At 43.9% G+C, this 25467-nt stretch overlaps 1 protein-coding gene across 1 annotated transcript in view; it reads left to right on the top strand.

Moving 5' to 3' along the window:
• Positions 1 to 13753: 13753 nt before the first annotated feature.
• LOC147900075 (DET1- and DDB1-associated protein 1-like) overlaps positions 13754 to 25467 on the top strand; it is a 29445-nt gene continuing 17731 nt past the window's right edge. Inside the window, exons 1-4 of the mRNA XM_087377474.1 lie at positions 13754 to 13945; positions 14182 to 14312; positions 14528 to 14588; positions 14732 to 14793. Coding sequence (XP_087233600.1) covers positions 14223 to 14312; positions 14528 to 14588; positions 14732 to 14793 — 213 coding nt within the window. The 5' untranslated portion in view covers positions 13754 to 13945; positions 14182 to 14222. The remainder of the gene's footprint in view (positions 13946 to 14181; positions 14313 to 14527; positions 14589 to 14731; positions 14794 to 25467) is intronic.

The following is a 25467-nucleotide window of genomic DNA, read 5'->3' as shown; positions in this document are numbered from 1 at the left end:
TCTCTAGTTGGCTCATCTCGCCCTAGTCTAGCTCTACTTTAGCCCATTTAAGACCTACACCAAGGTCTATGACATGCCCTAGACCTGTTGTGATAGTAGCTCTATGCAAGTGCCTTCCTGCTATCTCTTCCTTGCCTCTTTGCATGCCTTTTACTGACCTCAGATGCCCTGCCATGATTCCATATAGCAACTGTACAAGGTACTAATGCCATATGGTCCAAGCCACAACTAACTAGGTCATCCAGAACACTCACAAAGGGCTAGGCCCTTGCATGGAAAGATGGGCCAGAAGGCCCTGGTATTAAGGAGGCTGATGGGTTGGCTGATTCCCCTACTAGGTTGGCTATATGGAGGGGGCACTCAGCCCCCATATAAGGGGCCCTCTTGGGCCTCATATCTTATCACTTGGAGTAGCACATTCCCAACAGTATGGAGCAACCAAAAAGACCTTCCTTGAGCCTCATCACTGGAGGTGAAGGAGAGTACTTTGAAGCTGCAAACCTAGCTTGGAAGGCTACCCACCTAGGCTGTACATAGGCAAAAAGGTAGAAGGATCTAGACAGAGGGTCTACATACGCTCATCAGGGATCATGCGGGCTTAGAGGTCTAGAGGAGGAAGAGGTAGATATCAGGAGTACTTTCTGTGTAGATCAAAGGACCACATCCTTGGTGGGACTCGAGCTTTTGTATTGTGTCCATAACCTTGGACAGAAATACATTATTTTGGTTGCATTCTATATCTGGCTTGATCTTTGTCTATTTACTGGCTTGCACATATCTTGAAAGTACACCACAAGTTTAAGAAGTTTTGGATTCCATGTGTGCACACACATATAACACTTCTCAAGGCTGACCATCTATTCGTCTTCCATGCTGCGTGGGGTAAAGGTACCCTCTATATTTCTAACAAGAACGATATCAGCAAGAATCCCACATACATGTTTACTTCTCAAATCACAAATTAAACAATCACACACAACAATCATATCATTACCTTCTAGTGAGCAACCATGATGAAAATACTTAAAACAAACTTCAATTTGGAGTCTTTGATGAGTCATTGGTTAGCACATTATAAACAAGAAATCCCTAAACATATAATTGGACTCTTTGATACCTCTAATCACAAATAAGACAATCAATTGAGTATGGCAAAAGCTTGGCCATCAAGGATCATCAAGCAACGAAGGAACAAAGTAAAAAGCTAAAGGAATACTAGGCAATGTCACACTCATTGGTGGCTTATATATTAAGTAGGTTGATATATTGTTTCCCACTATCATTAAGAAAATATATTCTCTATCAATGTCTTCCTCAAGATAGGAAGGTGATTTAAAAGACCACAAAATGAAAGAGTGATCATATTTGAAGTAGGTTGACATAATCTTTGTCTTGTTGCCATAAGCACGAAACATTAGACTAAATTAGTTGAAGGCATAGTTAATTCAAATTAAATTCAACTCAAACTGAATTCATTCAAATCTTCATTCTAAAACATATGTAATCTATCTTATCATTGTCTTCCTCAAGAGAGGAACATATTTTTCTAGCATTGTCTTCCTTTAGAAAGCACCTATCATTGTTGCCCCCCCCCCCCCCTCTCTCTCTCTCTCTCTCTCTCTCATATTCATTAGGCTTGTAAGGTAGAAAGTTGGGTAGTATACAGAGATGATCAAGTGATCATTTTAGACCTTCGTGACAAATAGGGACAGGTGGCCTATGAGACCAAACACTTGAGAATGGTAGTTTGGAACTGTAGTGGGACACTTTGTTTGATTTAGGAGGGTTTGGTGAGACTTTCACATGTTGGGATGTCATCTTAAACATAGAGACAAATAGAGCCCAATGAGAGGTCTCCTAGACATATCAGGCTTTGAGCGGCAGACAACATTTAGGGGAGATACCCGGACATTAGGAGGAGTCCGAGGATTGGGAGGGGTGGCCATGCTATTTAGACCATATCAATGGTGGATACTTACTATAGTCAAGAAGGATCAAGAGTCTAGATATATGTGGGTCAGAGTATAGGCTAGCAGAAATCTGGTCATCCACATTGCAATTTGCTATATTCCTCCCTCCACTTCACAGAAGGGATAGCCACATGGCCAGTCACCTTACTTGCCACACCACAGTGATATCATGGAGTTCTCGAGTCAAAGAGGATTTCTTCTTAGTCCAAGACCAAGAGTCAGTAGGTTGGCCTATTGGACCTTCATGATGCCATCACACTCAGAGAGATGGACCTTATAGATGTAAATATGCAAAGATACCCCCAGGTACCATGGGGATGATACTACCTTTGGGAGAAACTTCTTGAATATGGGCACGCCACATGGATTCATCATCAACAATGGTATGGCGAGGTCTGGAGCCTTGACATGTTTCTAACATGGCTGTGACAGAATGGAGTACTAGGGTTTTATAATTCAATCATTGCAGGACTCAAGGTGGGCCCAATCTTTACAAGCTACATGGAAGTTTTTCTCAACAAAGCATGGGCCAAAATAGAAGTGAAGGGCATGACCTCTAAACCTTTCACCTTAAAAAGGTCAATTAAGCAAGGCTATCCACTTTCTCCACTAGTTTTTGTAATAACAATAGATGCCTTGGGGTGGCTAATTCAAGATAAGGTTGGCAAAGGGGAGATCAAGGGTATTAGGGTAAGTGAGATAGTTTAGATTGTGACTCAACAATTTGCTAATGACACTAATATGTAGGTGCAAAGTGAAGAGGAGTAGATCAATAAGGTCCTAGAATGCCTGGACACTTTTTTTGCAACTATTGGCTCCTTGATAAATCATTCCAAGACATGAGTTTATGGAACAAAAATCCCAATCCCTCAATGCCTAAAAGAATTTGGTTGTAAGGAAATAGAAGCAGGGGTCCCTTTCAGGCTTTTGGGAATCCACATGGGGTTTAATATATCCATGAAAGATAGATGGGAGTGGGCTTTTCAGAAGATCAAGAAACAAATCCTCAAATCGCAAGGTCTTCAACCTTCATTGGCAAGGAGAAAATTTGTTTTAAATCACTTTTTAATCGCAAGGTCTTCAACCTTCATTGGCAAGGAGAAAGTTTGTTTTAAATCACTTTTTGTATCATGGTTTCATTTACTTCGTTTCGTGTAGGGCACCATCTAAAGCAAGACTTAGAAAGTTAACCTTCCTATTCAAAGATTTCCTATGGGGGGGAGATGATGGGAAATGGAAGGAGCCAAAGTCATGTCAAGGATACCCTATGCCTTTACAAATAAGCAGGGTACTTTAAATGTACCTTATGATTGCAAAGTTGCTCTGACATCTCACTACAACTCTACTTGGCATAGTTGTTGCTTTAGAGATAGCATTTGTGGAAATACTCAATGTGATCCTATAAAAAAGGTTCTCGTTCACAGGAACTGCCATCTTTCACAATAAAGTGCTAGAAAAAATTGGCAGTGTTCTTTTTGGATGGCTTAGCAAAACCATTTGAAAAGGATATATGTCAAACAGGGATTTCAAGGCAAACTGCTCCAGGAGGTTAGAAGCCTTTGTAGAACTTTACTCCTTTTTGTCTAGGAGTTCACTTTAGTGCAAGGTACGTGAAAGAGGAAAGGCAACCATCTTGAATCTTTTTCAGTTGGTTGCCTCAGTATTCATCTAGCCATTTGATGGTAAGGTTGTCCTTGAGAGCGTAGGCTCCGATGTACATATTCTTTTGACAGAGAATTGCCAGCACAAGCAAGTCATCTAGTGTATTCATGAGGGGGTAACAAGGAGTGTCCTCATATGGAATCCTCTTCGGCGCGGCGATATCTTTTTATCCATAGTCGCCTTTTGGGATACTACTTCAATTTTGTATCGATGTTAGTCACGATTTTACAATTAACTCACTTCCTAACATGTATTTCTACCAACATAACTATCAGGATGCTTTGGATTGTTCTTATCTCCAAATTCAATGAATGTCTTGCAGCAGTAACATAGGAGTAGCAGGCTTCATCACCTCTTTTTCGACTTGTGGAGGTTTTTTCTGTTTCCTCTCAATCATTTGTGAACCAAACCAATCACATTCCTTTCCCTATCCATAGGAACAGTTCACTTGTGACAACTTAATAATATGCAGCTGAAACTTGTGAAGTACAAAATATAAATGTACTGAGCATGAAAACTGTGTAATATGTTTTTATTTACCCAGTTTGTGCATGCTTTTTGGTTTTGGGTCATTTTTTTTATGTTCTTGTGTTAAATTATAAGTGGACATGTTTTGTCCAACACCTCATTACCTGTCTTGAGGATGAGTAGATTTAATAAAAGCTCCATCGTTTACTACACAAGCTAGTAAAGGGTTCAGTTTGTTGTTTGCCTATTAAAGCAAAGATGGAATAGAAGGAACCATCGATAGCCTCTTCATCCCATGCTCGTCCTTCCTTTGCTGTTTGCTATTACAGCAAAGATGGAACAGAAGGAACCATCCATAGCCTCTTCATCCCATGCTCATCCTTCCTTCTACCCTTTACTAGATTATGTAGTAAATGATGGAGCTTTTGTTAAATCTACTCATCCTCAAATAAAGGCAATGAGGTGTTGGAAAAAACATGCCCACTTAGAAGTTAACACAGAAACATCAAAAAAATGACCCAAAACCAAAAAGCTTGCACAACCTGGGTAAATAAAAGACATATTACATAGTCTTCATGCTTAGTACATAAATTTCAACTGCATATTATTAAGTTGTCACAAGTGAATTGTTCCTATGGATAGGGAAAGGAATGTGATTGGTTTGCTTCACAAATGATTGAGAGGAAACAGACAAAACCTCCACAAGTTGAAAAAGAGGGATGAAGCATGTTGCTCCTATACATTACTACAAGACGTTCACTGAAATCGGAGATAAGAACAATCCAAAGCATCCTGATAGGTATGTTGTTAGAATTGCAATGTTAGAAGTGAGTTAATTGTAAACTCTTGACTACCATCGATCAAAAATTGAAGTAGCATCCCAAAAGGCGGCTATGGATAAAAAGATATAGGATGTCGAAGAGGATTCCATATGAGGACACTCCTTGTTACCCCCTCATGAATACACTAGATGACTTGCTTGTGCTGGTAGTACTCTACCAAAAGAATCTATACATCGGGGCCTACGCTCTCAAGGACAAGCTTACCATCAAATGGCTATATGAACATTGAGGCAACCAAGCGAAAAACATTCAAGATGGCTGCCTTTCCTCTTTCACCTTGCACTAAATTGAATCTTCCAAACAAAAAGGAGTAAAGTTTTGCAAAGGCTTCTAACCTCCTGGAGCAGTTTGCCTTGAAATCCTTGTCTTGCTTGGCTGCTTCGTTCTTGATCATATGCACTTTTGCCGTCGGGGTCTTCTTTCTTTCAAGACATTCAGTTGCTATATGTCCCACCTTGTTGCACTTGAAATATCTTATTTCTTTCTTCGAAAAATGTCCATCGTTTGGTCGTAGAAGGACCTCCACCTGATACTTTCTACAGAGACCCCGTACCAATTGATCAGGGGGCCATTTCATGAGTAGGGATCATCTTTTTTATGTGCTTGAAGTTTGTATTTTTTCTATTAAGGTTTTACTTGTGATACTTGTTCGTGATAGCCTCAACCAACTAGTCAGAGAACTCTCACTTGAGACCTTCTATGGAGCTCCCCAACCAATTGTTCAAAGGAATCTTATGTGATTATGAATACTTTGCAACCCTCCACTGACTGTTTGAGAAGGGTTGATACTTTCACCTATTATTCAAATATTGTTATAGATTTAGTGCCAAGAGTAATGAATATGGGCATGACCATAAGGACTCATTGCTCTAAAGGATACTTATAAAGCCCACTTGTATTCATCCTAATTCTAGTAGGATATGGATTTATTGAGAAAGTTATAATTATTAATCCGTTGTGATGGGCAGACTCCTGCCCTCACTTGTATGTGTCGGACCTACAAGAATTCGATCAATGGGAAACACGCAGAAGTGTGTGCGTGCATGTGCACACACACACACACACACACACACACACACACACAAGCATGCACATCCATGTGGACACACAAGCATGTGCACGCACACTCACACTACAAGGATGCATACTCACACAAGCATGCACATGCATGTGCACGCACACTCACACTACAAGGATGCATACTCACACAAGCATGCACATGCATGTGCACGCACACTCACCCTAGTGGCTGCTTGGGGGCATGCACCACTACAAGGATTGGGTGGGACTACCATGTCCATCTCATTGGTTCTAAGGATTGGACCACCATGTCCCCTACTAATGCTATAAGGCCGAATGGAGCCTCACCCAAAGCAATGAGTGGGGAATGTGGGTGAGATACCACGTTTTGTCCAATGTAATATCTTGGATTCTTGGTACAAAATTAATTAACAATGTGGAGTATTCACACATGGACATAGAGGTGAAGATTCTTGACTAGTACAAGGAAGATCAGTTTTCCCTCCAAAAAGCTCCTCTATAAGCCTTGATACATGGCCATGGAATACAAGATGGATGGAAGCAATAGCTTACACAAAACTCAAGGAGTAAGACCATCAGATCCCATTTAATTCTTGGCTACTACTACCACAGAGAAAATCTAGAAGCCTTTGGACTGCATTGTGCCCAAGTTGCTTCTAAAGAGAAAAGATGCCAAGCAACTCGAGAGCCTAGATGTTGGGAAGAGCACCTGGATCATGGCAAGTTTCCACTCTACTTTGAAACTATTTGATGAGACCATGGAGAGTTCAACCCAGGTGTGAAATGATTCTTCATACCCTTGGAATACGTTGGGGCAGTTCTTTTCCTTTTACTCACCTCATGTGTAGACAAGGTCTCCTTCATGTTTTGGATGCCTTGCGCCAAAACATGATCTACTTTGAGATAGAACCCATGGCCTTTTGGGAGTGCATATTGTATGCACAAGGACCTCTCTTACAACAAACCACTATTTTATGGCTGTTTCAAAGCTATATTTACAAGGATGGGTGCCCCTAACTTTCAATCTACCTGGTAAGTCTGGCTTTTGATTTTCAATCTACCTTGTAAGTTTGGCTTTTTACATGGGCCATCTATTTCATGTAAGGTAGCTCTTATATGATATCTATCGCTTTGTCATGTCATGTTTTGAGAGTTATGAATCCTAGACGATTATTTTGGGACAACGTTTTTAAACCATGAGAGTCTCGGAGGATTATACAGTCTCAAAGGATTATTTTTTACTATTGTTTGTTTACAACCACGAGAGTCTCAGAGGATTATACAATCGAGATTTGTTGGAATACATAAATGCTTTCTTAACATGGCAGCATTTTTTGGGGTAAGAGATACTTCTTAATAATGAATTCATGAGGCTCAGGTATTATTTCTTTACTCTCTAATTTTTCCTATTAAGAGCTTGGCCTAATTAATGGCTAGTAGGAAAAAAGATATCATATGATTCTTATAGTCTAGTAAGCTTCTAAACATGTTTTATGTGACAAGAGAGTTGAAACACATTCGTATGTTTCATGGCTTCCATAGAAACAAAGCATGCTTACTTGCAAGTCTATATGCTTGGACTACATCTTATAACTTAACAAATGATGGGCAGTTCATTAACTTTGAGCCAATGTTCCATTAGATGATATAGCTTTTCTTATTGTAAGCTGACCAACCACATGGGCACTAGTATGAATGTCAACTATAGCAATGCCTATTAAATGAGGTTTTTTTGGAGAATTCTAGAAACCTCCCATTTGGCAGTTTGGTGTATGGGAATACAAGAAGTGTCAAGCAAGGCTCAAACTACACGATTCTTTAGATGGACGGTTATGAGATCGGTGTTCTTAGGCCTTTTACTCACTGTTGATATATTGACGATGAACATGCACATTGATATTTTTTGTTCCAGCTCCATCCATTAAGAGAATATGGACTCGATGCAGTTTTGCCACTAAAGTCTCTTTAGTGTTTAAGATCTGGAGAATCATGGACAGCCCCAAAACTTGGGCATATTTCATGGGAATCCCTTGTGGACTATTCAACCCTATCCTTGGGCTCTTCTAGTAGACTTGTTCACATCCTACCCAAGTGTGTTTTGGCCGATCTAGTTGCCTTTTTTAGCCTATATAGGGCTAATAGCCAGCTAATTATCTCAGCTATTCTAGTCAGCCTATCTCAACCCTAATTGGGCTCATGGATAGCCCCAAAACTTGGGCATATTTCATGGGAAACCCTTATGGATTGTTCAGCCCTATCCCTGGGCTCGAGCCTCCAACCAATTCCTCTCTCTATTTGCCATGTGGAAGCTGGTTGTACTACCTATGTGTAGCAAGCTATAGTGCTATCCTCGTGTGGTAGCCTGCTTGTTACCCATGTGACAACCCACGTGTCTACAAGATCTCGCATGTTTATAAGAATTTATGCCCCAAGAGACTCTCTTTAAGGAGTGAGATAGCTCCATTTAGAACCCTTTTGGTCTCTAAAAATTCTTTAGTGCATGGGAAATTCTTTAGTACAAAAAGAAACAATCTTAGGGGGGTAATCCACTCCCTTATTTGTTTGTGTGTAGAGAGACAAAAGTTTATATAGATACATTCCCATTTATGAATAAATAATTAGTAAAATTGAACTAAGCAAAAATTCATATTGCATAATAAGGGGGTGGTCTACAACATTGGTTTTGGTAAGGTGATGTTGCATGTTGAAGCAAAACTTCCATCTTTTTGTTGTACACACATTGTTTATTGTTTTTTATGCCTTTGGACTAAAAAGGGGTGTAAAGATGTGGATGATACATTGCCATCTGTAAGCCTTAAGGGGCATGAATTTTAGGGCAAGATACTTCTAGGAGCTACTCCAAGTCCCAACAAGGTTATTGAGGCAGCCCTTACCTTATGTTGAAGCTGAAAGAGTTTTGATAGTCAATACCCCCCATTGTTTGTAGAAATTTTTGCAAGTCACACTATTTAAAATAGTTTTGGAAAAAATTTACAGACTTGTATAGAAAAGGGGACATTTTATTAATGAAAAAATTAGGTTTGAGTGAGTCTAGACTCATTTGAAACCCGCTTGAAACCCAGAAAGAAGCATCTTATGATTGGTCACTAATGAGAACATCATCTTTCCATGCTTACAATTGTTGAGGTTCTTTCAAATTATATTTTTCTTTGGAATTATATATATTTGTGTGCATGTGTGCATGCGTGCGTGTGTGTGTGTTTTGCCTACCAAACTTTAAACTACTTCGTTATGGACAAATTTCAATACAGACAAAATGTTTTAAGTAAACCAGATGCAACCATGTGCCATTGCCCATTCACAAATCACAATTGGGAGTAGTCCATTCCGATTCCATTTTTCCCAACAAATTGCTAAAGTGAGAATCAACTTAAATAATCCCAACTGGGAATCATCCATTAATATCAAGATCCTTCTCACTAAATGCAAAGGTGGAAGTTCACTTCAAAATCCTTCTTATATTAAAAGATTGCCAAAATAATCTACAACAATAAAAGATAAGTCTCCAACAAATAAGTCTTTGCTATAGACTTACACTAGTTAGATATAATCTGTCCAAGAGTGAACCTCAAAGTTGCCAATTCCATTTCTTCAATCTGTTAAATCATGCCAAAAATTTGATCACACAAATCGGATGGAGAGTTATGCTAACTCACTTGCACCATCACAACCAAATGAAAGTTAGAACAATTCATTTAAGCTGTGGAAGCCAGGCTTCACTACTCACTCAAATTGGCAAAAAGCATGTATGCTTAGCATGCGTAATATGTCATACTATATCTCCAAATGTAAAGGTGGAGGGAGACAATTGACGTGGAACTACTACCAAGCAAATTAATCTTGCTAACAACTCTAAAATTGTCCCTTAAAAAAAACTAGCAAGCAAGTCTTAAACCTTGAAGCTAAAAATCTTTGCAAAAGAAACATCAAACATAATAGGATATGGCAATGTAAATGAACTGGATATTTGATTCATTCTCACACCTTGAAGATGTGAAAAGGTATGGAAGCAATTAGCAGCAAGGAATGGCATTGGAAAAGTATCATATGGTGTGCTTGAAATGACAAGAGGATTTTTTATACTAATAAAAAGTCATCTTGCCACATGTCAAGAAGTCTATCAAGATTGAGTTAGATGCTTATTGCACCTTTGTCTCAATAGGTTGTTTCATTCCCTAATCAACCTAGCAAGTTCAATATGGCATGCTAGCTTGGAAAAGTGCAATTCAAATTGTGAATATCTTTGGAGAAAGGCACTTTTATTGATTCCGTTCAAAGAATTCTCTTACTTCCATCATACACAGGTTATGTAATTTAATATCAATGTGCGAAGCTTCCAAGGAGCTAGACCCATACACATAAGTCCCTTGCATACATGTACCAACTTTTCCAATGTGAATCCTTCAATTTGGTTACCTCAATGCATGGGCTAAGAACCCATGGACATACCTGTTTGCATCCAAATCAATTCTAACAACTCAATGCAATACCAGTTGAAAATGAGACTTTAACAAATTTAAGAGTTTATGATAACCTTTCTCCTTTATCTCTTTTATAGATCTATAAAAAAATCATGATGTATATGTATATAAATAATATAGGATAAAAGCCTACTCAAGATTTGATTAAGATCCACCTTAATTACATTGCATCATTAACATCAAATTTGATTTCCCCCATAATATCCACCAATTCCATTGAGTGCGAGAGCCAAGATATGTTTTTCATGTAACCACCCCATGCTTTGCATGCATATCCACCCATAATGTCCACCAATTCCATTGAGTGCCAACCAAGATATATTTTTCATGTAACCACATCATGCGTTGCATGCATATCCACCTTAATCATATTACATCATTAGCATTAAGTTTGGCTGTCCAACAGGTAGTTCAAAAATAGTCTAACCTTATCATTTTTTAGTAGCCCCTCCCTAACAATCTTATTAGCTAGCATGTATTAATTTATCCTTAACCACTCAAAAATTTATATGCATATGTCATGCTAGGCTATTAGCTCAGGGTCTAGTAGAAGAACTAACCCTCTTGTGAGATTTACTTTATACAGGGATAAACAGTGACTATTAGCACAAAAAAAGGCATCCAATGCACAAAAAAAAAAAGTAAACTAGTGCAAATAAATGTAATGTTCATAAACTAACCTTCATGTTATTGGCTTGCTTTTGAACTTGGATAGTCAAGATTGAGTGAGTATGAGCAAGCCACATGCCCATTGTTGAGGCACAATTGCTTGTAGCTAGGATAATAGCTTAACATTACCCCCTCCCCCAGATGATCACTAGACTTAGGTTTTCTTGGTGGGCATCATGTTTGTCATACACATGGTATCCTTGAGAATAAGGAGTATCCTATGGTATACAGGCAGAAGGAAATGGCGACGTCATTGCTTGCTACTTTGGACTTAGCAACAGTGAGAGAAGATTCTTGGAAGATGTCCTTCAGAGGATTAAACCGGACTGGCCCACTTCTCAAATCTTTAGGAATGACCTAGGCTTTAGAGGGATGTGCTGGAAGAATGGTAAACCCTTTAGAAAAGCTAGAGTAATGGAGGTTGGGGGGAGGATGGCTAACCCTTCCTTGTTGATAGCTCAATCTCAGTGGAAGTTCCACGCACCTCGGGATAGACTAGACACATGGTCCATGAGATTCAGGAGGATTTGGAGATCCACCCCGTCTTTTAGAATCAACTTTATGTTATGGAGGGTTCTTTTGGGGAAGCTCCCTGTGCGTGCCAGAATAGCCAAGTGGAACTTAAGGGTTCCTCTAACTTGCCCCTTCTACAAGCAGTGCAAGGAAACCCATATGCATTTATTTTGGGACTGCTCCTTCTCCAGGAGAGTTTGGACAGACGTTGCTGCTGGGCTCAGGACTGCGCAGATTCATATCAGGGTCAGGTGGAAGATAGCGCTCTTAGGAGACCGGGGTAGCCTTAATGACACAGCATTGGAAGTCTGGCAGGTGATGAGAGGGACAATCATCACAAAATTATGGAAATTCAAGAATGATGTGGCATTTTTGAGGCCTCAGTATGGCAATGGGCTCACTGCCACAATTTGGGAGGATGCTAAGAATACCTTTTTGTTCTTTGGGAAAAAGAATGAGACGTTTAGAATAGTAGGAAATCTACTCTAGCTAGTTTTTCGCACTGCTATAGCCTTTGCCCCCTTGAACCTTTTTGTTGTAATTACTTTATAAATATAAATATTAATATGAGTTATTTTCACCCTCAAAAAAAAAAAACTAGGTGAAACTATGAAATTGTGATCCTTAGGTCATGTTTTGCTTGCTAGAACTAGCAGGTTATTTGCATGAAGATAGGAACTAGTTGTGTGTTGTGGAAGTAGTTATAGATAGGCCATTGGAGGCATGGAGGAAAAGCATGCAGGCATGAAAAAACCAGTCGCGCCTTCCAAAAACCTTTTGTGTGACCCAGCAACACCCTTGAGAACATTGGGTCAACACCCTTGAGAGCACATAGAATACACATTGGTATAGATTGAGGGAAATTCATGTCTCTTTGCATTTTTAGAACATATCTTCTAGACATTTCAAGTGTGTGCTTCATGCTGTAGATTGAGAAATCATCCAAGCATATCACAAGAAACTTGTTGATGTACCCTTGGAAGGTTTCTACCATGAAGCACTAAACGTGGCTAGTGCATTGTTCAACCTAAATGGCATCACTATGCTTGGGTGCATCCCCCATTTTATGGACGTGGTCTTTTCTTGATGTTCTTTAGGCAGCATTATCTGAATCCATGCATGAACAAATTTATGTGGTGCATCGAAGATCCTAGATAAAATTCTAAGAAGGGTCTCATAAGTATTTGCAGATAGGTGAAGTCCCCAAATGCATCGTCTGCGGCTTTTTGACATCAAAACAAGTAGGATCTTTACACACCACCAAAGGGTGCCCAAGTACAACCCAACATTTGGGTGCCCAAAGAGAGTTTAGGACAGTCTTGAACGGGTAGCTGCCATTGTGGCTTTTAAACAATTGAGTGCCACCAATGGCACCCCTTTTACACACCACCCAGTAATGGTTTTGTAATTTGCGGAACCCTAAACACACATGTGATTGTGGTAGGTTTGAAGGGTGCCCATCGTTGGGCAGCCAAGCCACGGAAAGGGTTTCCAAGGGCAAGACGTGGAGTTCACATATGACTCGAAGGTATGGTTATGGGCTTTGTGTGTGTGTGTGTGTGTGTGAGAGAGAGAGAGAGAGAGAGAGAGAGAGAGAGAGAGAGAGAGAGAGAGAGAGAGAGAGAGAGAGAGAGCACTGAGACGAGGTGTCCGCCCATGGTTGAAAAGCTCACCTCTTAGTGGTTCAATCGATGGGCGCCTGTGAGTGAGGGTGGTTACACACTGAAATGCTGCTTGCCCAAGATGTATTAAAATTGGTTCTGGCAGGCATGGTACCACCATAGCTTGGTGGACAAGGCTTCCACGTACGTGGCAGCAGGTTAAGCGTTCAAATCCCAACGTGGGCCCTTGAAATAATTTTATTGTAGAAGAAATTCCCCGCCCAAGTACTTGGGCGAGGAGTCTTGCTTGCCCAAAATTGGGCGGGGTCCGAGTTTTGCGGGACCAACGGCGCCTTGACATGTGAAGGTTGATGATATCTTGTGAATCCATCCAAAAAACTGTAGAATAGATTTTCAGGGCAATTGAGGCTAGGATGGTGTCACAAAATATGACCACACACACACAATTTCCCAATGTTATTGGTAACTTTTGAATTTAAAAGTGGAGGCACGAGCGTGTCACTCTTGGAAGAGGTTGATACAACCTACAGACAACAATGGTGATGGAGCTTGAACAAACAGCATATTATTAGAAGCGACGGAGAGATCGAGAAGGCCTTTTCTTCCGCAGATCTCATCCTTATTCCTTCCTTTTCGACCGATCCTTGCATCTTCAGGTATGTTTCCTGCTCATCACATCCCGGATTTTGCTTTGCTGTAGCATTTTCATTGACCTTGTTTCGTTTCTTTCATGGAATCCTCGCAGCACAACAGCTTTCTGTCTCAGAGCTTCTTCCTTTCATTCGCCCATTGCTTGAATGCCGGCCCCCCCCCCCCCAAGGAATGCCCTCGTTAGCTAGACGTTTCACACAAACCCACCTTTTGTATACTGTTGGATTGTTCTGTGCCATAGCCTTACGCTGTTCCGCGACGCCCCTTCATGATCATATAAGCATGGCGATGGGATCGCCTCTTGGGGACTGGCCATCATACGATCCGCATAATTTCAGTCAGTTGAGGCCGTCGGACCCATCTCATCCTTTGGTACGGCTGCAACCTTTATTGTCGATGATTTTATTGTGTGCTAGTTGGGGAGGATGAGAGGGGAAATTGTCGTTTTGTGTGCCTCTCTGTTTGCAGGAGTTGCTTGAATTTTGTTTTAGATGAGCTTGCCTGCGCAGTCTTTTTGTTCTTTAACCATACAGATTTTTGTGCTCAGCTAACTTGATTCGGACGGTGTTTTTATGAGAATCATCCAGCAACTGACACCAGCCACATACTATGCCACCCACAACAGAACAACTCCTCCAGCACATCAAGGTGCGTATTGCTGATTTGTTTGCAGTTGTTTCTTTGCCTATCGGAACTCAGTAGGTACTGCTACGTATCTGATAGGGTTAAGGAAATCCATTCTCCGCTAGAAAGCATTGTTTTTAATGTGTCTATTGCATTTGTGCATGCAGTTATAACAACTGAGGCGAAAAACATTTTGTTGCGGCAATTTTATCAGCAAGCTGAGCAAAAAGTAACTTTTGGCAACCTCTTGACTGTAAATTTGTGATGCTAGATTCATCTTCAATTCACACGAGTGATGTGTGTGTATGTACAAGAGTGTTCGTGAAGAGAGCTTGCCACTAAGGTGCTGAAAATTCCTAGTTTGGTTTTGTGATGTGGTTTCATATTGAACGTGCTCTTAGTTCTGTCCTGTGGTTTGGTGAGACCAGCCTGGTCAGTCTATCAATTAGCCATGCTCCAGATGGGTTTAACATTCATCTCTCTCCCCACATGACAGCAGCTCTCCCCTTCCTTAGGTTGATTGCTTGCTTCACTTTTGTTTTCCTTTTATGCCAAGCATGGCCTTTGAACCTTTTTGCCAAATTGTTCCCCCCCCCCCCCCCCCGCCCCCCCCCCCAAAGAAAGGAACCTTCTATTAATGCTTGAAAGACTTCGTACAAAACAGCAGCCCCGAAGGTGCTGAGTATGGAAAAAAACCAGGAAAAGGCTGAAAGAAAAACCGCATCATCCTCAAAGGGACACCAGTCCGAGAAAACTACCCCAACCAAATGCTGTCCCTCCAAGCGTGAAGTCCCTCCCACCAAGACTCAGGGATGGCTAGGTTGATCTCTCTCATCTGCTGCCCTGCCCCTCGCAGATGTGCTATGGCACCAAGCCGCGCCTCTGCCTCATGGGTAATCTGCTCCATCTGCCAAAAGACCCGGTCGGACCATTGTCCCACTATGCCCAACCAATGTGCCCCCCCCCCCCCCCACCCCCCCCCCCAAAGAAAGGAACCTTCTATTAATGCTTGAAAGACTTCGTACAAAACAGCAGCCCCGAAGGTGCTGAGTATGGAAAAAAACCAGGAAAAGGCTGAAAGAAAAACCGCATCATCCTCAAAGGGACACCAGTCCGAGAAAACTACCCCAACCAAATGCTGTCCCTCCAAGCGTGAAGTCCCTCCCACCAAGACTCAGGGATGGCTAGGTTGATCTCTCTCATCTGCTGCCCTGCCCCTCACAGATGTGCTATGGCACCAAGCCACGCCTCTGCCTCATGGGTAATCTGCTCCATCTGCCAAAAGACCCGGTCGGACCATTGTCCCACTATGCCCAACCAATGTGCGTTTGTTGTCCAAGCATATGCCCCTCCTGTTCTCAGATCTCTGGGTGCCACATAAGGGGTTGACACTCAAACTTCTCTTTGCATCTGGGCGGAGCACGAACGAGACCCCCTGCTAGTCTCTGCCAGACCCTGTGAAGGCTCCTCATCAAGGGGGAACCCTTCCCTGTAAGGGGGGCCTCTGAGAAGATCCACCTGTGTGAAGGCTGTCATTGTTCTCCGGTGCGTGGGGCGTTTTTGAGAAGCCCTCGTTGTAAGAGGAGCTTCCAAGGCTCTGCACTTGGGGTGAGGCCGTGAACAACCAACTCGCCTAGAAGGGCTCGGCTCTGCTCTGCTCTGCATCTCCGGATCTATGATACCCAAGCCTCCTAGTGCCTGCGGCATGATCACCGTGTCTGCCAAGCGACCCAGGCTCTAGTATTTCGCGTGCCGTCTTGGTTGCCACTAAGGTGCGCCCTGCTAGGGAGAGCTTGGCTGAGCTCCAGTAGAGAAGCTTGCGCCGAACACTCTCAAGGACCGGGGCAATTTGCTGCTCTATTGTAATGTCAATACTAACTTGGCAACCGAGGTATCTTGCTGTCTGGCCCTGCGGTATCCATCTGAAGCCAAAGTCACTCTTCCACTCACGAATCTTTGTGTCTCCTCATAGCCCGTGAAGAAACCTATAGACTTTGTCCAGTTGATCTGCGCACCCGAGGCCTCGCAGTAGATAGCCAGGGTTCCCTTGACTCTCTCCAAACTCGCTGAGGTGCCCTCAACATACAAGGCCGTGTCATCTGCAAACTTCGGAGTCGAGTAGTTCCTCCTCCTGTTTAATTGGGAGCCTCAACCTTGTGAGGCCCGCCACCTATGATCTCAAGTAGTAGCCCAAAGCCTCCGCCATGAACAAGAAGAGGAAGGGAGTGAGTGGGCAGCTCTAGCGGACCGAGCAAGGGAGGGGAAAGGCCTCGCCTGTGTGTCCTCCAATAAGCATCTACTCCTTGCATTAAGCGCAAAAATTCCTCTGACCCATTCTTCTGAGAAACCCAATCTCCGCATAGTGCCCTCCAGGAAGGACCACTTCACCTTGTCATAGGCCTTCTCAAAATCCAAGAGGACGGCTAGCGGCTGCTCTGCTTGTGTGTCGTGGCTGATGTCAGTAAGATGTTTGACCTATCTTCCCCTTTTGGGATCAAACAAATCGACCCCCTGCTCAAGGGTTGAGGGAGGGAGCCCGTGTCGAAAATCTCCTAGCATGCTAGTCGGACCTAGAATTCCCGGAAGAAGGCTAGAGTCAAGCCATCCTCTCTAGGACACTTTTGGGTTGGGAGAGCCTTAAGGGCTTCCTAGAGCTCCTTATCCGTGAAAGGCTCCTCCAACCTTCTGCATAAATCATGTGAGACTACTGTCGGAACGTGATCCCAAACTACCTCTCAGGCCACAATACCAGCTAAAGTCATCCTCTCCGTCTGAAAGAGCTGGCTGTAAAAACCTGTGGTTAGGTCTAATATCTCCTGCGGGTCAGTGTGCATGATGCCTTGCGGATCCGGGAGATGCTGTAGTTGTGTGCCTGCCGATCGGGGCCCAATGGTTTGGAAGAACTGCTTCGTCATCTTGTTGTACCCACCGGGCCCGGGAAGAGTGATAGGATAACTGAGCCCGCCAAATCTCCGTGTCCTGAAGCTCTGACTGCTCCCAAATCCTGGCCATGACTTGCTGGATCTCCTCGTCCTACAGGATGTCCTCTGGAATGCAGGCTCCCTTCTGGGGGAGATCACGACGGGGCTGATCTAAGTGAAGTACTACGGGAGAGTGGTCTGAGATCGTGGTACCTGCCAAAATCTCGGTAGAGCCACCTCTGTGCAGTGCCCAGTTCCCAACGTAAAAACGGTCTCGTCTCTCAAGCAGTCCATCGTGTCTCCTCTGTCCGAAAGAGAAGAGGAGGCTGTCAGGTATCCTCCTAAAATTTGGCCCTTGCCATGGGTCCCTTCCACTGATCATGAAAATGAACTGCTCCCAGGGGCTACACTTTGTTGTTGGCATCTCAGAGGAGGCGTCGCCCTGCTTGTCTTCCCCAAACTCCAGGTTGTTACAATCCAGGAGTCTACATTTGGAAGACACTCTAATAGCCTCCTCCAAAAGGCCGGGGAGTGCTGTCTGCAGGCTGGGGCATACACATTCAGGATCCCGATCTTGGACTCTCCCTTCTAACTCCCATCCAAACTGCCCGTCCTGGGATAAGCTCGCCCTGATCGTAGACCTTTGGAGCCAAAGTTTGTGAGACTGAGATGCAGACCACTCCGCTCCATCCTAGTGCAGGGGACCACTCCTCCGAACGGGATCTCCTTGGGAGAAGGTGGCGACGTCGTCTGATGTTTGTTGCTGAGAACATATGCTCCTGGATCAAAAGGATGTCCACTGGCAGGAGTTGCAGAGGGTAGTGGTAGGGCTGACGGAGTATCAGGTACTGCAGTTGACTACGAGCACAGTCGTGGAGCCCGTGCGCGTTCCAACTCACTATGGTCCAACTCATGAGGACGGGGGTGTAGAGAACAAGGCTCTCTTGTGAGTGGATGCCTGTTCTAGAAAGATTGCCTTATGTGACTTTGCCGGAGGTTTGGAGGGCGAATAGTCCATGTCTGTGCGACGACGTACTAGGTTGGATACCGGCTCAATGTCAATCTTCCGTGCCCACTTCATCATGAAGGAGACTTCCACCCCGAACCGCTCCCCACACTTCTGAAGGGGCTAGTAGTATGCATGATCCACCGTTGCCTCAAGTGGCAATCTGATAACTCCTACCGCCAAACCACACGTCGGCTCCTCTCGCGTGAAGCTCAGCTGAAAATTCACCTCCGCACCATGGGCATACCAAAGATCCAATTCCCATGTTCCCATCCACTCATCCATCATGTGTGAAATCTGATCACCCATAATAGCATCAAACACCTCTGGGGTCCACTTCTCCAACCCTGTGGAGGTAAACTGGAAACTCCAAATAGGGTGTGTTTGAGAGCCCATTGCGTTGATCAAACCCCCCTTCCGTGGCTGCAGGATCATAAGCATTACCTCCAGCGGTAAAGGATAGGAGTCCGGGATCTCCAAGTAGTTTTAGGGTCCCAACCTCCAGAAGTCCCGCGGTAAGGGGCGCCCAGGCTGTAGGTGGGAAGCTGTTGACTTGGAGGACAAGCCCCGTCCCTCTGGCTCCCTCCCCAAATGGGCCTGATGCTGCGATGAGGGAGCAGAAGGGGGTATCGTCTTACCCTTGCTTGTTGGCAGGGGTGTCAAAGCAAGGGAGGGGAGGCTGAGGAACCTACTATGGAGGTGGAGAGGGAGGCGACGGGGGCGGGAGTGGGAGGAGGTGGGGGGGCGGGTGGTGAGAGTGATCAAAGCAGGAGTGGAGGGATGTGGAGGGGGAGGGGGAGGGGAGGGAAATAGGGACGATCACAGGCTCCCCCTGCTGATCAAGCTTGTCGGGGCTTTGGATTCGCTCCTTCTTAGCTCACTGTCTGGCTACCGTCTACCATTGCCTCATCAGGAACTCTTGGGGCTCACCGCTGACGCAAGGGTGGATGCGGACGTTGAACCTCCATCACGTGAGGATCATCTGGCTGGGCGGTGGCCCCTTCTGCTAAGGGAGGTGGATCCCCACATAAGGGCTGCTGCTCCTCCTCAGGTGCCTTGCACATAACCTTGTCTCTATGCGTCCGGCCCTCTGCTTGTGGCGCTTGCGAGCTTGTTTGCTTGGTTTCTTTTTCTTTTTCTTTTTAATCTGGGTCCAGTCCCTTTCTGTAGGGGTCATCCAGGGGGTCTGAGACTCTTGCTTCTCCTGTCTGAGGGGGTGTGGAACTCTGGTCTGCTGGCTCTGCCTACTCTACGGGGGTGGGGGAGAGGCGCTCGGTCATGGCCATGGGGGCAATCTCTGGCTAGGTGACCCATCTGTCAACACTGAAGACACTGGCCTAGTAACCCAGAAATCTCCACTCGCTGGGAAAGTGTGCCCCCTTCGAGGGTCTCTAGGAGGATCAACTTTGGGAGGGACTTTGGGCTCTCGACCACCAGTCTAATCCTGGGGACCCTGTCATCTGCTACAACTGAGGCGGCCGACTCTAGTTGGGACTCTAGCATGGTGCCAAATGCCCGACCAATGAGGGAAGGATGGCTCGATACTCCTTGGGGAGCCTTGGGAAGCGGGGTCTTGTCCATGTCCTCCACTATAAAGCCATGATACCAAGGAAAGAGGTAAACTAGATGCGGGCCAAGGAGGATGGGGCTTTGCTCCATGAGTGTTGAGGCAATGGAGCTCAGCTGAATGAGGAATACGCCTCTTCCATAGATGGTGACCTCCTAGATGTGGTCACCCTCTAATGCCAAGCTTGCCTGGATCCACTCTCGCACCTGTCTCCTTGTAGGCGTGAGGCCCACAATTTTGCCCACGAGCGCCTTGTCCTGGAGGGATTGAATTGCCTGCAGTACCTGTTGCTTGTCAGCTGGGGAAAGAAGAACCTTAATGGCTGTGGGATTCGAGGGTGCTGCCATAGAGCCCCTTTGGCCAGACCAAGGGTCACCACCAAGGTTTCTTTCGCCTTAACAAGCACAAATGCTCCTAGGGAGGAAGAAGAAAAAGGAAGGGTGAGGAAGAGCGTCAGAGGGGGAGGCGGAGATGAGGTGGGGTGAAGGAGGGAGAGGGCAAGGACAGAAGTGGAAGGAGGAGGAGGGCAAGGAGGGCGAGGGGGGACGGCGGAAGGCGTAGGAGGAGGGGGGACAAGAAGGCGAGGAGGGAGAGGACGACAGAGGATAGAAGGGGGGAAGGAGGGAAGGAGAGGGCAAGAGAGCGGAGAGGATGTCGGGTTGGGGAGCCGGCGGGGGAGAGGAGGAAGCGGGAGGCGGAGGGACGGGAGCAGAGCAGGCGGGGCTGGCGGGAGCGCAGTGGGCGGAGGGGGGAGGCAGCAGAGGTGGACTGCGGCGGGGAGGGCGAGGGGGCTGCAGAGAGGGCAGATGGGGCGAGGCAGGAGGGCAGCCAAGGGGGGCGCAGCGGCTCAGCAGAGCAGCTCACGGGGAGCACAGGAGACCAGAGTTATTTTTTTGCCAAATTGTTAACGACTTGAGTTCTAATTAGTCAAAACAATTAGGATTACCTGCAGCACTGAGATGAGCCTGTGCCCCTGTTTATGTAGTATATGACCCTTTGGTCCACTTTATTCCAACTCATTTCCATACACAGCTTGACATTTGAGAAAGCTTGAAACCTTGCAAGGCCATTGTCTAGGGCCCAACACAGTCAATATCTTTGGCTCAATGCTGCCAGAATTGACAATCGGCTGGTAGAACTTTGCTTGATATTTGCAATTGCCAGTTTGCTGGCTGTTTGCCTGCACAAAGCACAGTCGTGATTGCTTGGTTGGGTGATGTACCATTCCTCCATTTGGTGGCTTCGCTTATAGGCAGCTATTGTTTAAAATGGCCATGGGTTCTGCTAGTCTTTCATGTAAGCCAACTAAAAAAGAAATGCTTTGTGATGGGGACAGCTTTGCCTTTGAGGAGGAACTACTCCGGTGGGAGAATCTGACTACCTATATCCAATTAGTCTGGAATTGGTTCTTGATCAAAGAGCAAACCACCTGGGCAATCATATTTATTATGAGCACCTGTTTTAATGGAAGGGTAGGTCTGAGGATGGTGATTCTTGGGGGAGCATTGACAGTCTTAAGAAATGACTCTACTTTTGTCATTGGGTAACGCGAAGGAGTATTAGCCTCCAAGTTACCTTTCTCGGAGGAGGCATTTGTAAGGTTCTTTTCTCTGGGAAAAAAATAGGCTCCAGCTATGGCTTTAATAGAAAGCTGTTTTCAATGGAAAAAAATAATTCTCCAGCTATGGCTTTACATCTTAGAGTAAAGAAATAAAATTCATCAATTACAAGATTGCTCCCTTTAACCATTAAGCATACACTGAAGAACATCTAGAAAGGTGTTGGTAGGATCTATATTTATTTCTTGATCATGTTAAAGCATTTAGCTTCAGAGATTTTTCATTGAGGGCATTGAGGTTCTTCACCTGCCATATGATTTTACTTTGGCCACCAGAAAACTTCTCCACTATGGTCTTCAACAATTGGTGCCTTAAACAAATTTATGTGTAAAGCCTAGTCCCTCCTCAATCTGTTGCATTCTTATGGTGCCTCTTAAAAAACGAGTTATAAAGCTGACCTTTTTTCCTGTGGATAAGTTGTTTGATTTTGAGGAATCGATATTTTAGGGTGTAGAAAGCAAGTATTTGATGTGAGAGAGGCGAGATTTTAGATCGAGCTCTTGTGGGTTTTAAACCATGTTAGTTGAAGCACTTGTACGTAGTGTTTGCGTCACTGGTTCTGTAGTATTTTATGCTAGAGGGAGATAGCATCTTAGATCAACCTCTAATGGATGGTTTTGTGTTTTTATCAAGGGGAGAAGGAATTGACTCAGGTGTGCTAGCAGACTTCGCATCACTGTGCTATGACGTATTTCATGCTAGAGAGGGAGGGCATTTAGATCAACTTCTGATAGGATGGTTTTGTGTACATATCAAGGGGACTAATTGGTGTGCAAGCAGAATTTTGTGTAGACAATCTGAATTGGAAATGCTACTGCTACAATATAATGCACACAGAAAGGCAGTAGATAACACTAAGATTTGTGAGGATTGTAGAAGGTGGAGAGTGCAGAAACGAGGAGTTCAGCTGAATTGAACTTGCAAGAATGAGATAACAAGGGCTATCAAGATGAAACTCACTCATCTTCTGCTCAACCACTAACTGTTGTCTGGGGGAAGGAAAAAGTACCCCTAACCCTCTTAACTAAATTATACATTGGCCTCTACCTTAAATATCACAATATTGCCCCCATAGTGGCAATGTCCTGATGTACAAGGAGCAATCTCAATCACCAAATAGAAGTAAGCCCAAAGCTTTGCGAAAAGCTTCAAACATTTTTTGGATAGGGCCATAGTGAAAAGATCTACAACGTTCTAATATATAGGACTGTAGATTTGATCTCTTCTGCATGTAACCTCTCTCTCACATGATGATAATGGATCTCAATGTGTTTTGTGCATGCGTGAAACACAGAATTGCGTGCCATCACAATAGCACTCTGATTTTCAGTGAGTATGGGAGTAGATGTTTGTAAACCACCACAAAGATCTGCCATCAATCTTTTGAGCCATGCATATTCAATTTTAGTTCTGAAGGCTACCTTGTACTCAGCTTCACAAGATAATGTTGCCACAGTGGATTGTTCCTTGCTCAACCAAGAAATGCATGAACTGCCAATAAGAAACAATATCCACTAGTGGAATGGCTGGTATCATAATCCCCCAACCCAATCTAAATCTCGCTCCTCCCCCCCTCCTTCACATGGCATAGAACAGACCAAGAGATTGAGTACCCTGCAAATATCTGAAAACACACTTTACAACAAACCAATGCTGTGTCTTTGGGCTATGCATATACCTTCTCAACTGGGATACATTAAACTGAACATCTGGATGGGTATTGTAGGGATAAATAAGGCATCCAACAGCTTGACTGTATACAATAGCATTTCATCATGCATGGACAGCCTCAACCCTGGCTCCATGGGAGTTGAAATAGGCTTGCAGTCCTGAATCAGACTTATCAAATGAAGCTTCAAGATCATTCTTGAATTCTGCAATTTTCTCCTGATTTGTGCCTGTGAACAGCATATCATCCACTTATAGGATGACAATCCACAAATCCTTTTTGTCTTTCTTGACAGAAAGGGTACTCTCAGTTGAACTATTTTGTAGGTCTTGATTGGTAAAAAAATGTATTATTTCTCTCATACCAAGACTGTGGGGCTTGTTTCAGCCCATACAGTGCCTTTTGGAGTCTGCATAGCTTATGTTCTGTACCGCTCCTACTTTGTCCCAATAGCTTTCTTCCTATAGGCAAATCCACAAGTTCCATGTATTGTTCTTCATGATAGAATCCAATTCCAACTGCATGGCCCTCATCCAATGCTCATTGTCTGGAGCATCCTCAAAGCTGCTTCTTCTATAGGCTGCTGTGAAGTACCTTCAACTGCCAGTGCAAGCAACACTTCAAACACATGCTGAGTGCCTATATGCAGCTGTCTATCAAACTGAGTTATGGACTGATCTAAGTTTTCTGCAAAAGTCGCATCTCTATTGCCAAAAATCTTTCTGCTGGTCTAAGGATTGTAGAGATGGTAAGCCTTGTACTGCTGTAGCCAGCAGAAATGCATTTAATTGGCTTATCATCCAGCTTGCTTCTCGACTGACTAGGCATCTACACAGCCAAACACTTGAAGGTGGACTACCTTGGGTTTTTTGTTATACCAAGCCTCAAAGGGTGTCACAATTTTCAAGACCTTCGTGTGGCATCTGTTCCAAACATGTGCTGCACGCATTATTGCCTCCAACCAAAATTTGTGCGGCAATCTCTTCCCGCTGATCATGCATCTGGCTATCTCAGTCAGAGACCTATTCTTCCTCTCAACAATGCCATTTTGTATATCCCTCTTTTCTTTGGGAATTCTTTGAAGGCATCTGTAACAGAGGGTGAAGTAAGGCTAAAAGTTAGTGGAAAGGCCTTTATTGGTTTGTAAGTGTTTTCCTTTCTTTAGGGGATACCATAAGTTGCCACGTGGCATCCTAGGAGGTAATCCCATATGCAATATTGCTTTGTACTCACCTGGGCCATACCTATGTAAGGGCTCTAGTTGTACTTGGCATTCGTTCATGATTTGTACTTCATTATTGAAATAGAATACATAGCAAGAGTTCCATTACTCAGCTGGATTCTAAATAAGGATCGATTCTTCCTATCCTTGTGCAGCCCCTCACAAGTCTCTGTTGTAGGTCCAGCCCATGACCTTCCACTCCTACTCTTTTCCTAATACATAAGGTACTTCACTACTCTAACTTTCCTGCCCTAATCCCGTTATGTTCTACCAAATTAGTGGTATTTACCTTCAGTTAGAAGTAGTCCTGTTGCATTGGTTGTTGGAATATGGAAGCAAGAACTAGAAACTAGAAAACTAGAAGTGAAATAATAACAAGATTAAAAGACAAGAAGTACCTTGAGAAGAGTGTAGACAAGACACAAGCTAGATAGATAGATTGCAATGATGTGACCCAGGAATATATGGGCCAAAGTACAAGACATAAAGTAAGAGTGCTTATGGGATAATTGTAGAGGTGCCACATGGCACACACTCAAGACACAAAGACTAGACTAGACTTAGACAAATATAGACTAGGGAAATAGTACACTTAGTGTGCACTTATCTCCAACACCCTCCTTAAGTGGACACTAGGAGTAAGACAGAAAGACAAGACTAGAAGACAGACATAAAGATTGATAGACTGAGAAACAAGATAGAAGACATGACAGACAAAGATCTTGAGACACCCCTCCTCAAGTGATATCCTCATATGGGTCCACAAGGGTAGGGACAAGATGGATCTAAAACAAAACACAGTCAGATTGATAGACAAATAGACAGACAGACAAGACTAGATAGATAGAAGACTGACTGTAGTCAAACAGAAAGACCAAGACACTAGAACCCTTTGACCT

This window comes from Dipteris shenzhenensis, chromosome 7 (assembly GCF_047967505.1).
Source record: "Dipteris shenzhenensis isolate YYH24624 ecotype China chromosome 7, Dip_SZ_1.0, whole genome shotgun sequence".
Classification (NCBI taxonomy): Eukaryota; Viridiplantae; Streptophyta; class Polypodiopsida; order Gleicheniales; family Dipteridaceae; genus Dipteris; species Dipteris shenzhenensis.
Note: the sequence above shows the minus strand (reverse complement) of the source record. Positions and strands in the feature narration are given on the sequence as shown.